This window comes from Tachyglossus aculeatus, chromosome 3 (assembly GCF_015852505.1).
Source record: "Tachyglossus aculeatus isolate mTacAcu1 chromosome 3, mTacAcu1.pri, whole genome shotgun sequence".
Classification (NCBI taxonomy): Eukaryota; Metazoa; Chordata; class Mammalia; order Monotremata; family Tachyglossidae; genus Tachyglossus; species Tachyglossus aculeatus.
In genome coordinates this window covers 100,305,344-100,319,644 of record NC_052068.1, presented here as the reverse complement: position 1 = coordinate 100,319,644, position 14,301 = coordinate 100,305,344, and the positions used below count along the sequence as shown (strand labels likewise).

Below are 14,301 nucleotides of genomic sequence, written 5' to 3'. Positions count from 1 at the left end.
GAAGAGGGAGCTGGAAAGGAGAGAGGAGAAAACTATGAACCTTGTCTTTGAGGTTCCCACTAGCCTGGGCCCATCAGCCTGTTTCAACTGCCACCCACACCTTGTCATTTCAAACCCTGAGCTTTGGGGACAAACTTGACGGGGGCCACTTCCTTAAACTTGAGTAAACATTCCAAATGGGATAATATGGATTATATATTCTACTTCTTTCTTCTACAGTTTGGATTGCCTTCCTGTACGTGGCCCTTCTGCTTGGCTGCAGTCGTGTTTCTTCTAATGACTACTAAAAACCCAGCCATCTACAAGCTTCCCCTCAACAAAGTGACTTACCCAGAGGCCAATCGACTCTTCTACTTGTCATCAAAGAAAAGAATGGTGGAAAGCCCCTTATGATTCAAGTGCCAAACTAGAGCTGCCCTTTCTGGTTTCTAATCCAGCTGCACAACTTGACTTCCAGTGTATGTGAATTGATATTTTCCATTGTTCAGTGCCTTTTAGTTACCGACACCATTAGGATTGGTTTGGGGGGTTGTTTTTTTAAAGAACCTCACAGTCAATTGCTGGTTCTGCTCCATTAGAAGAATCTGCAATTTGAAGAATCTACACGGTTTTGCCAAGTTCATCTGAGAAGCCAGATGGTATGCACTGAAAGAGAAAGGGCTGTTATTGGGGACACACTAGTAGCCCCTTCTGACCCAATGGGACAGTATGTAATACCAAACCAACACTTGGAAATTCTGAAAGGAAACCAGATTAGAGTTAGCACTACTATTATTATTACTATTTGGTGTTGGATAGGGTGATTTTTCTGGGGTTAAAGGCAAACAAACAGAAGACACTTGACAGTATTATAAATTAAGCTCAACACCCAGCCAAGCCAGAGTGAATACAGCATCAAAACAAATCCTCAGAGGTCAGCTCAGAATGCTAAAATTTAACCTAAAACAGGCAAGAAAAAAGAAAAGCGATGAAAGATGCACTTTATGATGAAATGATCCAGCTCTATCAACATTACAAATGCATCTGTCAGATTTGTTGGGTAATTCTCCAGTTTTCTACCTAAATTTCAAGTCATAGTCTTCACTGTATCATCTATTAATTGGGCAGTGTTGTGGTGGGGGGGGGGGGGGCATTTTTCAAGTAGATAGTTAGACAATACGCAAGTAGACAATTTTAGCCTATAAATATCATTTTTGTTAGAGACTAAGTGATTTCAAAAATGGGATTTGTGGGCTACTTCAGGAAGATTAGGTTATGTAAATGATATGAATATAATCCAGTGCTTCACAACATTTTATAAGAAAAGTTTGAGGCAAGAAATGAAATTCTGGATAAAATGGTTTTTACCCATAAAGCTACATGTACCTAGGAACAACTACTTGACCCTTATCTCAGTTTACTTATTTCACACCAGAAAAGAAATCAAGTCATCTGCATCTTTGGGCATTTTAGGATAAAATTTTCAAATACCTTTGAGCATTACTTGTTTCTTTAATGTTGTTAGAAGATTTTAGTATCTGAATACTTGATATTATTTTTAGAATTCATTATATATTTATACCTTAAGGTTTAATTTAAAACTACATCTTGCTAGTTTGTACAGATTTATAAAACTGAACCAAGAAAAAAGTTGTCAGAAATGAAAGGCCTTTGAAGGACCAAAAGGATTTATATGAACGATACTCTATACCAAGTATTTTCTTGAAATGTTACTAGCAAATTTATTCACCTGATTATTATTATGATATGACTGACTAGAAAGAAAATTGATCCTTCCATCTCATTTGTTAATCTCTATGCAGCTTTCTGGTTTTAAGATATCAGACTTCAGAATTGAGAGTTTTCCTTAACTACTTGTTTGCCAAATTCAATGAGAAGTCTTTATACATCTTTTATCTGAAGCAACAAAAAAAGCCAACAGATACAAAAGTAAGAAAGCACACGTACCCATTGGGAGCTTTATAATTTGAAATTATCTGGTATGGATATATTTCCATGTACGTATATATTCCAATGGAAAGGGATCTTTTCAGTGTTTGAACTGAAATCTACCATATTGGGAAACTTGGTAGATTTTCCTTTTGGGGAAAAAGGAAAAGCAAATGGATTCATCAGTACTGCAAATCTGGCATGAAATTGCAAAGAACTTTAAACTTAAAATGACACCAGATTCACCTTCAAGGTGCATTCCCTATCCCTGAATTACAAGAAATGTAATTGTTATTGTATTTTTGATGGATTTATTAATGTGCAAAATTAAGGTATTGTCCAACATGAACATTTAAATGTATTTTTGGAGGGGGGGCTTTTCATGATAAAAATATTTTTCTAACAATATGTACATATTTTATCCATTTCCTTGAACAGCACTTAAGTCTTTTCCTGTAACTTGCTTGAAAAGTTTCTTTGTAAAATTTATACCAGTAAATTATATTCACAGTTAAATCTCATTGTTCTGATTTGATAGAAAATCCTTAAGAGATTAAGATATACTAAGACAGTTGCTTGAAAAATCCAATTTGCAAAATTTCCTTGTGTTCTTAATTTAAAAAAAATTCCATGGCATTTTGCTCTCTAAATTAAGCTGAAACACTTGCCATTCGACCTGTGGAGAGATCTTTGCCCACATTTGGCATAAAGAAAACTGAGAGTCCCCCAGATTAAGATACCAGAATCCCAGCCTCTGACATCTCAGTCACCAGCAAGAAGCTGAGACAAAATCAGACGTTCTTGCTAGATTGGGAACAGACCTTATTTAAGATGCTAGATCATTTGAGTTGTTATAGTCTCACCAACCATCTATACTGTGGTAGGAGAGAGGTGGATGGGTGAATGTGTGTGTGTGGCGGGGTGGGGTGGGGGGCGGCAGTGTTTATGGGGAACAAGAGGAAAAACCCAGAGGAGGATGAAGCCTGGAAAAAGCCACTGATGGAGACTTCAGGATCAATACCTGTCATCTTCCTTTGCTACTCAGTGCTAATGGTGGGGAAGAGGGGAGGGAACGAGGGCTCACATCTCGTGAGATTAAAATTCTCATGAACATTAAGAGGTTGTCCCAGGCATTTATGTCAGAAAGACCTGGATGCCCTAGTCTTTTCTCAAATTGAAGCCAACAGGGAAAAGCCCTATTAGGAATACACTCCATGAGTCAACTAATCAGGACAGAGGGTGCTAGCTAGGAAAGGTCTGAGAAGACATCTGCCCCTGCCCTTCTGAATGAGTAAACCAGCCAGGGCAGAAAGGTTACCAAGAATAGACACTCCGCCCCTTTCCATGGTAGCCAGTTCAGTGTGCACAGACTCCAGAAGCTGGGAAGAACTTTGAGAAGACATCTGCCCCTGCCTTCCCAAATGAGTAAACCAGACAGGGCAGAAAGGTTACCAAGAATAGACACTCAGCCCCTTCCCATGTGTTCTGCCTTTCTTTATATTCAAGTGATTAAGCTCCTCCTTAGGTGCTTTTTCTTTCACTCAGCCTTTTGTGGACATGGAGAACAGCTAGTCACAATCCACCCCACACAATTTTTCATTCACTTGAAGAGTTATTACATACCCTTTCTTTTTGACTAGTTAAATAACCTCATTTGACTTTTAACCTTTCCCCTAGGAACTCTGACATCTTTTAGTTCCTCTCCCTCTCCTGTTTCTCTGCCTTCCCCTGAAAGTCCAGGCATCTCAACTGGTCCATAGATGTGACTAGAACAGAATAGAGCAGAAATATTACTTCCCAGCTCATGCATGTCAACTTACTTTGCTACTCAACAGCCTAGGGCAAAGCTGTTTGTTTTCAAAAAAGTTACTATATTACTGCCTCATTCAGCTTCTGGTCAGCAGACTCCTAAGCCTTTTGCTGTTATATTTGGTTCTAGTTAGTCCATCCCCATCCTATAACTGTAGGTGTGTTTTCTTTGCCTTTAAATTCAGTAGTTTACTTTAGTCTTTATTGAACTTCATTCTGATTTGGTAGGATCCGTTTTGAAGGATGAGTCAAACAAAAATAAATTAGAATAATAAGCAGTATTAAGTACTTACTATATGCCCAACTCATTCATTCATTCAATTGTATTTAGTGAGCTCTTACTGTGTGCAGAGCACTGTACTAAGAGCTTGGGAGGTACAAGTCAGCAACATATAGAAACGGTCCCTACCCAACAACGGGCTCACGGTCTAGAAGGGGGAGACAGAAAACAAAACAAAACATGTGGTCCGGTGTCAAGTCACCAGAATAAATAGAAGTAAAGCTAGATGCACATCACTGACAAAATAAATAGAATAGTAAATATGTACAAGTGCTAAGCACTGGGGTAGAGAGACACAAGACGATCAGGTCAGGCCCAGTCCCTGTCCCATATTTGGTGCTCATTCTATAGATGAAAATATAGAGGCACTGTTCATCACCATTCTACAGATGAGAAAACTGAGGCACAGAACTGGCAGAGCTAGAATCCTGGTTTTCTGACTCCCTATCTCATGCTCTTTCCACTAAGCAACACTGTTTCTTATGATCCATTTTAATCTCTTGTGCAAAGCAAAACACTAGGGTATCAAACTATCACGGGTGCTTCCATTTATGTGTAAATATAAAATGTGTTTCTCTCGTGTGGTGACATGCTTCTACAAGGTAAGTGGAAGTGTGTTTTAGCCATAACAGGACATCTCGACCAGTCTGTTACTACCAAACAAGCATGGCACCCCTCATCATGGCATTTCCTGCCCTCAGGGATCCCTTGGTGACTTCCTAGGATGGAGAGTAGTGGGTGAGTTTATAACCACCCAGTGCAAAACTTTTGCTGATTTTTTTTAGGCCTCCACTGATCCCTTTGAGGGCAGGGGCTAAAATAATCCCCATTATCTCCTCCCCCAGAGAATGGAAGCCATCAAATTGTGAAAGGACCTCTCTGAAACAGAGCTGTCCAAAAGATGCTGGAAGTAAACAGAATTTACTGGATTCTGATTCCAGTAAAAGAAAAGGGTCTGGAATCATCATTCCAGTATGAATTGTTTTTTTTCTGGGATTTGTTAAGCTTTTAGTATGAGCCAGGCACTGTACTGAGCTCTGGGGTAGATACAAACTAATCAGGTTGGACACAATCCCTGTCCCACTTGGGACTCACGGTCTTAATCCTCATTTTACAGATGAGATAACTGAGGCACAGAACTGGCAGAGCTAGAATCCTGGTTTCTAGTGAAGTGACTTGCCCAAGGTCACACAGAAGACTAATGATGGAGCTGGAATTAGAACCCAGGTGCTTCTGACTCCCAAACCCATAGTCTAATCCAGTAGGCCACGCCGCTTCTCTGATGGTCACAGAGGCAGTCAGAGGGCAGCAGTGGCCTCCTGCCCTGCCCAGCCCACATATTTCCCTCCCTGCAACATGAAGGATGAACCACGACAGGGCTGCAGTCATCAGTGGGCAAGAGCCCAAAGCTGGCAGTTGTGGCAGTTGGAGAAGATGTCCAAGAGGGCACTCCACTCCGTCTGCTGGCAGGACCCAGCCCCTGCCCTGTTTTCATCTCCTCCCACATCCATGAAATACTCTCATCACCCTTGGCATTCTGGGTATATGATGCTTTTACTTCCAGCCCAGGCCTACTGAGATGGGCAGTATTGTTGGACCCTAGGTTCTGTAACTGCTACATTTCCCCTGACAATGAATCCCTCTCACAATCATCCACATTGGGGACTACCCAAACTCCTTTCTTCTCTCTTCTACTTGTCTCTCTGCTTTTTGTCCCTTTCACCGGCCTCCATCTGGAGGACAGAGAAGTAGGAAGACTGAAACGAACAAAAGCAATCATCAATCCTTCCTAGAAATAGTGAGCCCAGAAAGACAAGGTAAAGCCTTTTGCCTTTGAAGCTACAGGATAGGTGGGCTTGGCACTAGATTCTATTCTTGTCCAGCCTTTTCTTTCTCGACCAGTAGCCCTTAACAAGCCATGGGACCAGGCTCTTAAACGGACAAATTCCATTCCTCCATGTTCCTCTGGTTGTTGGCGATCAATCCATTTGTCATTTGACAAGCTCGTTTCATTCACCTTAAGTTTTCAATTCAAACTTTAGCAAAACTGGAAAGCCATATTACTTTTAAGCAAAATCAAAATATGTAATAGAACTAATTTCTGTTCAAAATTAATTCACTTAAATTAATTCACTTGGTGAATGTCTCTCAAAGTGCTTTCTAGCTCCTGGAAGAAGTACGCTGTGTTTCTACAAATCATACTGACGCCTGTTTACCTGTTTTGATGTGTATATATCTATAATTCTACTTATTTATGTTGATGCTTGTTTACTTATTTTGATGTCAGCTTCCCCCCTTCTAGACTGTAAGCTTGGTGTGGGAAGGGATTGTCTCTATTGCTGAATTGTACTTTCCAAGCACTTAATACAGTGCTCTGCACACAGTAAACACCCAATATATACAATTGAATAAATGAAAGAAAGGGAAGATTATAGTCTTGGAAGGAAGAAAATGTCCTAAAATTAGATCTGGTAGTCCAAGGCCTGGTCACCACAAAACAAAGGCAGCAGGCTCAGGGTGTGAGTCACAACCTGGATAAAGCTCAGAAAAGTCTTCCAAACAAACAATTCTGCCCTGCCTGGCAACCTGGGCTGACTGAGGAAATTCAGTGGGGCCCTTGGGGTAAGGAAGGTTCTGAGGCTGCCAAACTGTGATGGGGACAGTGCAGCATGCCCTGTTCTTTGGGAGAGTCTGACCTGTTGCCCTGGAAGCCGTACCAAGGAACACTGGTGAGACCCAAAGAACCTGGCCAGAACACTGATTCCACCCTAGACTTTTGAGCCAGCATGTTATTGTACCAAATTTATCAAATATAATAGTCTCTAATCTAGCCTCCAGGACTCAAATTCCAGCCTGCATCTCTCATGCATTAACGCTACTCAGCAGGATTACCCACAATGAACCAAGAGCTGAGTATGACACTCCCTGGTAGAGCATCTGACTCAGGGAGTCACTGCAAACAGCATGGCATAGTGGAGAGAGCTACTCTGCCACCTATGTGATGTGTGACCTTGGGAAAGTCACTTAACTTCTCTGTGCCTTAGTTACCTCATCTGTAAAATGGGGATGAAGACTGTGAGCCCCATTTGGGATAGGGACTGCGTCCAACTTGATTACCTTGTATCTACTCCAGTGCTGAGAACAGTGCCTGGTATATAGTAAGTGCTTAACAAATACCACAATTATTATTATTGTTTCATTAGCCAATCTCCTCTTGTTTATTCAAATGGGTAGGTGACCCTGCAGTTCCTGGGTTCTTAAGACACTGGAGAAGCTAACTGCCCAAAACACACTTTTTTGAAATGGTATTTGCTAAACCCTTACTATGTATTAAACACCGGGTTAGATACAAGTTAATTAGGAAGAACAAAGTTCCTGTCCTACGAGAGGCTCACAGTTTAGGTCATAAGGAGAGTAGGTATTGAATCTTCATTTTGCATTTGAGGAAACTGAGGCTCAGAGAAGTTAAGTCACTTACCCAAGGTCACACAGAAGGCAAGTTGGGGAGCCAGGATTAGGACCCAGGTCCTCTGACTTCCAAGACTGTGCTCTTTCCACCTGGCTAAGCTGCTTCAGTGGTATTTACTGAGTGATAACCATCTGCAAAGCACTGTGCTAAGCACTTGGGAGAGTACAATACCACAGAGTTGGAAGACATGATCTCTGCCCACATGAAGCTTCCTCACCTTCTGCGACACACCGGTCTCACTGTTTAGGTGGGAGGAAGAATAGGAATTTTACCTCCATTTTAGAGATGAGAAAACTGTGGCACAGAGAATTAAGTGGCTTGCCCAAGGTCTCACAGCAGGCAAGTGGCAGAGGCAGGATTTGAACCCAGATCACCTTACTTCCAATCCTGTGCTCTTTCCAGGAGCCCATAACTGAATTCCATTCAACTTTCACAAGCAGGCTTTGTCATAATTACTCAATATTATTTATTCAGTGCTCACTGTGACCCTGGATCTGGCTGGATTTTCCGAGCTCTGCCCTCAGTCATGATTATGAAATAAATCTAGAGAATGCTGCCATAACTTGTCCACTCTTTAGGGGCAAACAACCCCACAGCTGTCTGAGCTGAACTCTCAGACTTGCCTAATACCAGGGCTCTGACAAGATCAATCATATTTATTGAGTGCTTACTGCATGCAGAACACTGTACTAAATGCTTGGTAGAATACAATAAAACAGAGTGGGCAGAAATATTCCCTGCCCACAGCAAGCTTACAGTCTAGAGGGGGATCTGAAAGTTTCTTCAAAACTGGGGCCAAAGTGACCCCAAAACCCTGTCCCTACCTTGTCTTCAGCCCTGTGCTCAAAATGTCTCCCCCTCAAGCCTGTAAGCTCATTGTGGGCAGGGAATGGGTCTGTTTGTTATATTGTACTCTCCCAAGCACTTAGTACAGTGCTCTGCACACAGTAAGTACTCAATATGATTGATTGACTGACTGAATGAAAAGTTCGCCCTTCTGAACTCTACTAAAGGGAAAGCTTTATTCATATATAGCATGGTAGTTGAAAAGACTAACATACCCCCTCCCAACCCCAAAGCACTTATGGTCATATCTGCAACTTTATTTACTTGTATTGATGTCTATTTCCCCCACTCCAGACTGTGAGCTTGCTGTGGGCAGGGAATGTCACTGTTTACTGTTGTATTGTACTTTCCCAAGCACTTAGTACAGTGCTCTTCACACAGTAAGTGCTCAAGAAATATGACTGAATGAATGAAAGAATGAAAAGTCCTTTCCTTGCTGTAAGCATATGGAGCCTCTCCTTTGCTAGGCTGATGGATTTGCTCTCTGAAGTGCCTGGTGCTCTTTCCTCTTCTGTCTTTTCCTCCCATGAAAACCAGCCCTCTTCTGATTGCCACATAGCAGCCTGCCAATGCTGCATCCAAATGGTCTGCTGCTCTGTTCTGTCCATCAGTTTATGCTACCCTTCTTGCTTCCATGTGCCTCCCATGCAGAGAAGCTGCAAGGCTATATGCCTTTATCACATTCTCCCTCTGTGTCTGATCTAGTGAAGTCGAGAACCAACTGCCTTTCCGGATTTGCTCAGCCACTTACCACCACGAGAAAACAGCTCAAGAAGTTGGATGTGAAGTGTGGGATAAGTACAAGTCGCTCGGTCCTAATGAAGGTTGCATACTTCCACCATTCCATAGCCTCTCCATTGGGTCAGTATCCAGAGGGCCAGCAGAATAAAAGCTCTTTGTGGACAGCTCTCCATCAGCTCTATTCCTCCTACCTTACCTTACTCTCTGTATCTCAATCTTGTCTATCTTTTGGCCGGCCCCTTGCCCACATCTTCCCTCTGGCATAGAACTTCCTGCCCCTTCACATCTGACAGACCACCACTCTCCCCACTTTAAAAGCCCTAATAAAATCAATCAATTGTATTTCTTGAGAGCTTACTGTTGACAGAGCACTGCACTAAGCGCTTAGGAGAGTACAACAGAGCAGGGTTGATAAAAACATTCCCTGCCAACAACGAGCATCTCTCATTTCTCTTATGGCTGAACTTCTAGGCAGTGCAGTTGTCCTTGTTCAGGGAATTTCACTAGGGTGAGGCCTAGTGAAAAGAGCACAGGCCTGGAGTCAGAGGACCTGGGTTCTAAGCCCAACTCCACCACTTGTCTGCTGTGTGACCCGGTGCAGGTCACTTCACTTCTCTGGGCCTCAGTTACCTCATCTGTAAAATAGCGATTAAGACTGTGAGCCCCATGTGGGACATAGACCATGTCCAACCTGATTATCTTGTATCTACCCCAGTACTTAACCTGGCACACAGTAAGCACTTAACTTGAGAAGCAGCGTGGCTCAGTGGAAAGAACAAAGGTTTTGGAGTCAGTGGTCATGGGTTCAAATCCCAGCTCCACCAATTGCCAGCTGTGTGACTTTGGGTAAGTCACAACTTCTCTGTGCCTCAGTTACCTCATCTGTAAAATGGGGATTGACTGTGAGCCCCCGGTGGGACAACCTGATCACCTTGTAGCCTCCCCAGTGCTTAGAATAGTGTTTTGCACATAGTAAGAGCTTAACAAATGCCATTATTATTATTATTATTATTATTATTATTATTAACAAACACCATAAATAAAACTACTACCAAACAAGTCGAGGCTGTATTTTTGACAGCCTCTCAAAGGAAGTAAATTGGAGTCTCAGGTATACCAGAAAGCTGTATGCCTTATCAGTTGAAATCAGGATATAGAAAGTTCAGAAGGGCGATCTAGACAGTAAGCTAGTTTGGGATATGGAATGTGCCTATCAACTCTACTACATTGCACTCTCCATGGTGCATAGTATAGTGTTCTGCTCAATCACTCAAATACGATTGATTTACTGAGGTCCTTTTCCTGTGACCACACACCTCCTCCTCCCATGCAGGTCTTTGGGTCTTGTGACTGTCACTCTTTTAATGACGCAGTTCCAAAAATCAGTAATTTTGGTTGTATCTGGTTAGTAAAAACCTGACATCTGTAAAATGGGGATTCAATACCTGTTCTCCTTCCTACTGAGACTGTGAGCCCCATGTGGGACAGAGAATGTGTCCAACCTGATGAAGATATCTACCAGAGCACTTAGACACGGAGTAATTGCCTAATTCATTCATTCTTTAATCACATTTATCGAGCACTTACTGTGCTCAAAGCACCATACTAAGCTCTTGGGAAAGTACCATATAAACAGACACATTCCCTGCCCACAACCAGCTTTCAAGCCTAGAGGGGGAGACAGACATCAATATAAATGAATTACAGATATGTACACTAATGCTGTGGAACACTGAAGGGGGGTGAATATAGGGAGCAAGTCAGGGTGACACAGAAGGGAGTGGGAGAAGAGGAAAGGAGGGCTTAATCAGGGAAGGCATCTTGGAGGAGATGTGCCTTCTCTAAGGTTTTAAAGGCAGGGAGAGTAATTGGTCTCACAAATACCAATCATCCACAGATACCATAATCATCTCCTGGAGAGGTGGGGGTTAGACTAGCTGGCTCTTGGAGGTCCTCTTTGGGCTATTTCTGGGACTCTACAGAATCCTGTCTGCCCTCACCCTGCCTCATTTTCTGCAGGAATCTTCTCCGCCCTAACAAACCATAGGACAAGGCGGGCCACTCCCCCGACTTGACCTCCTCTAGGAAATGAGAAAGAGAATCCTCATTTGTGGTGGCACAGTGACTTCCTGAAAGTTATTTCTGGGGAATAAGAGGCCCACAGCCTGGTCACCTTCCAGCTTTCAGGTATAAAAGACTGAGCTGGGATCGCCAGAGAGGAAGTAGTTAAAATCGTCTCAGCTTTGGATTACTGTTTCCCGAATTAGGCAAGCCTGCCATTTTCTTCTGATTAATTAATCAATCAATCAATCAATCGTATTTATTGAGCACTTACTGTGTGCAGAGCACTGTACTAAGCGCTTGGGAAGTACAAGTTGGCAACATATAGAGACAGTCCCTACCCAACATTGGGCTCACAGTCTAAAAGGGGGAGACAGAGAACAATACCAAACATACTAACAAAATAAAATAAATAGAAAAGATATGTACAAGTAACAATGAATTGTATTTATTAAAAGCTTACCGCTTGCCAAGCACTGCTTGGGAGAGTACGATATAATCAATCAATCGTATTTATTGAGCGCTCACTGTGTGCAGAGCATTGTACTAAGCGCGTGGGAAGTACAAGCTGGCAACATATAGAGACAGTCCCTACCCAACAGTGGGCTCACAGTCTAGAAGGGGGAGACAGAGAACAAAACCAAACATACTAACAAAATAAAATAAATAGAATAGATAGGTACAAGTAAAATAAATAGAGTAATAAATATGTACAAACATATATACATATATACAGGTGCTGTGGGGAAGGGAAGGAGGTAAGATGGGGGGGATGGACAGGGGGACGAGGGGGAGAGGAAGGAAGGGGCTCAGTCTGGGAAGGCTGTTACAGAATTAGCCAACATGTTCTCTGCCCAAAATGAGCTTACAGCTAAACCCTGCAGACAGGACTACCTCAAATTGCCAAACACACCAAAGGGAAGCTAAAACAATTCAATGTGCCCCCAGAGGGGGTCATAGTAATGACTGGTCTGTCCACTGTATCACCCAACCAGTTATACAGAGTAACAGTATATACCATACACGGTTGTAAACTTGTCCTCTTGTGGGCAGGGAGTATGTCTGTTTATTGCTGTACTCTCCCAAATGCTTAGTACAGTGCTCTGCACACCGCAAGTGCTTAATAAATTTGATTGAAATGAAAAAGATACCAAGGAAGATGATGAATACAAGTTGAATTCAAGTACTGTGAAATCTCATTTTGTCATTAAAAGAATATGTGATTTCCTGCACCTTCATTTATAGATGCCCACCTTATTTGCATTCATGTTAATGCCCTAAATTCCTGCCCCTAAAGAAACTAAAATAACACATTTCCCCTAGTTTTCATCCACACAACTTCTTGGAGAGTTTTTGCAGTGCTTTTGGCTATCTGCCCTTCCTTTTTGACCATTATTTTTAGTAATCTGAGGCCTAGTTGAGCCATATGCTAAGACAGACCTGGGAGTGTGCATTTGGATTGTGCACAAAGAGCAGAGGAATGAGTCTTGTGGATTTGAATCATTTTAGAACCTCTGACGCCATCCATAGTCAACCATCCCACCATAGAAAAATCACAGATAAAAGGACAACCACCCGTTACCTCAGGGCTGCCGTGGAGATTCTGACTGGAGAACATCAAATGTCCTCCCCTCCCCATCACCCCTACTCCCTCCCTCTGCTCTACCCCCTTCCCCACCTCACAGCACTTGTGTATTTGTACATATTTATTATTCTATTTATTTTATTATTGACGTATATATATCTATAATTCTATTTATCTTACTTCAATGCTATTGATGCCTGTCTAATTGTTTTGTTTTGTTGTCTGTCTCCCCCTTCTAGACTGTGAGCCCGTTGTTGGGTAAGGATTGTCTCTATCTGTTGCCGAATTGTACTTTCCAAGCGCTTAGTATAGTGCTCTGAACACAGTAAGTGCTCAATAAATACAATTGAATGAATGAAATGCAAAAACAGCTCAACAAAACATTCTCATGAAGTTAAAGGTGGAAACTCCATGCATTCTGATTTCAAACACAGATTGTACATTTTTCTTCAGTTTACCACCACTTTGGCCGTGACAAAAAGCCAAAATTAAAAGTCTCTCTAGACTGTATGCTCCTTGTGGGCAGGGAATGTATCTACCTACTCTGTAATACTCTAATTTCCCACGTGCTTAGTACAGTGCTCTACATAACAGTAAGTAATAATGACAATAATAATGGCATTTGTTAAGCGCTTACTATGTGCAGAGCACTGTTCTAAGCACTGGGGGGGATACAAGGTGATCAAGTTGTCCCACGTGGGGCTCACAGTCTTAATCCCCATTTTCCAGATGAGGGAACTGAGGCTCAGAGAAATGAAGTGACTTGCCCAAGGTCATACAGCAGACACGTGGCGGAGCCGGAATTCAAACCCATGACCTCTGACTCCAAAGCCAGGGCTCTTTCCACTGAGCCATGCTGCTTCTCTTAAAAGTACTTAAAAGACATGATTGATGGAACAGCAATTACATCATATCTTCCCCCAAAGCAATTGAGATTGCTATTTCTAACTGCTGTCATAATAGTGATTGAAGTTGTTTGTCTTCAACTTCAATCAGTAGCACTTATGGAGTACCTACTCTACTAAGCACTTGAAAGAATTACAGTAAAATTAGTAGATTTGATCTCTGCTCTAAAGAAGCCTACATTATAATCAATCAATGGTACTTATTAAACATTTACTATATGCAGAGCATGTACTAAGGGCTTGGGAGAGTTCAATGCAATAAAGATGGTAGACATAATCACTGGTCACCGCAAAAAGTGAGGAGGCAACATTAGGTTTCAGCTACTATAGTAAGTAGAACGCTGGGTGTGGAAGTGGAGGCTGTGATAAGCCATTGCTCTGTATTTAATGCTTCCCCAGTTAAAGTTTTATCAGACATTGAAGAAGCAGGAGACCATAAAACAAATTTGAAATCCTCCCTAGAAGATGCTCCAGTGCCTCTCCTATGTGGACTACTGAGATATGATATGTTTTCTAGAGAATGCTTGTAGAGTCCTACCTATCCCAAACTCAGGGCAGTACAAAATCATGTTACAAATCAAAAATGCTTTTTAATCGGCTGGTGCCATCATGTACTAGTGGAGGCCCTGAAAATCTCCTTAGCTCTCAGGATTAATTTTACTGTTTGAAAACAGCC

At 42.1% G+C, this 14,301-nt stretch overlaps 1 protein-coding gene across 11 annotated transcripts in view; it reads left to right on the top strand.

Moving 5' to 3' along the window:
• The window catches only part of SLC14A1 (solute carrier family 14 member 1 (Kidd blood group)), a 61,335-nt gene extending 60,859 nt beyond the window's left edge, over positions 1-476 (top strand). For all 11 annotated transcript variants that reach the window (XM_038743710.1, XM_038743706.1, XM_038743705.1 and 8 more), the window contains one exon: positions 220-476. In XM_038743710.1, the coding sequence (XP_038599638.1) occupies positions 220-393 (174 nt within the window). In that variant the 3' untranslated portion in view covers positions 394-476. The remainder of the gene's footprint in view (positions 1-219) is intronic.
• The last annotated feature ends 13,825 nt before the right edge of the window (positions 477-14,301 follow it).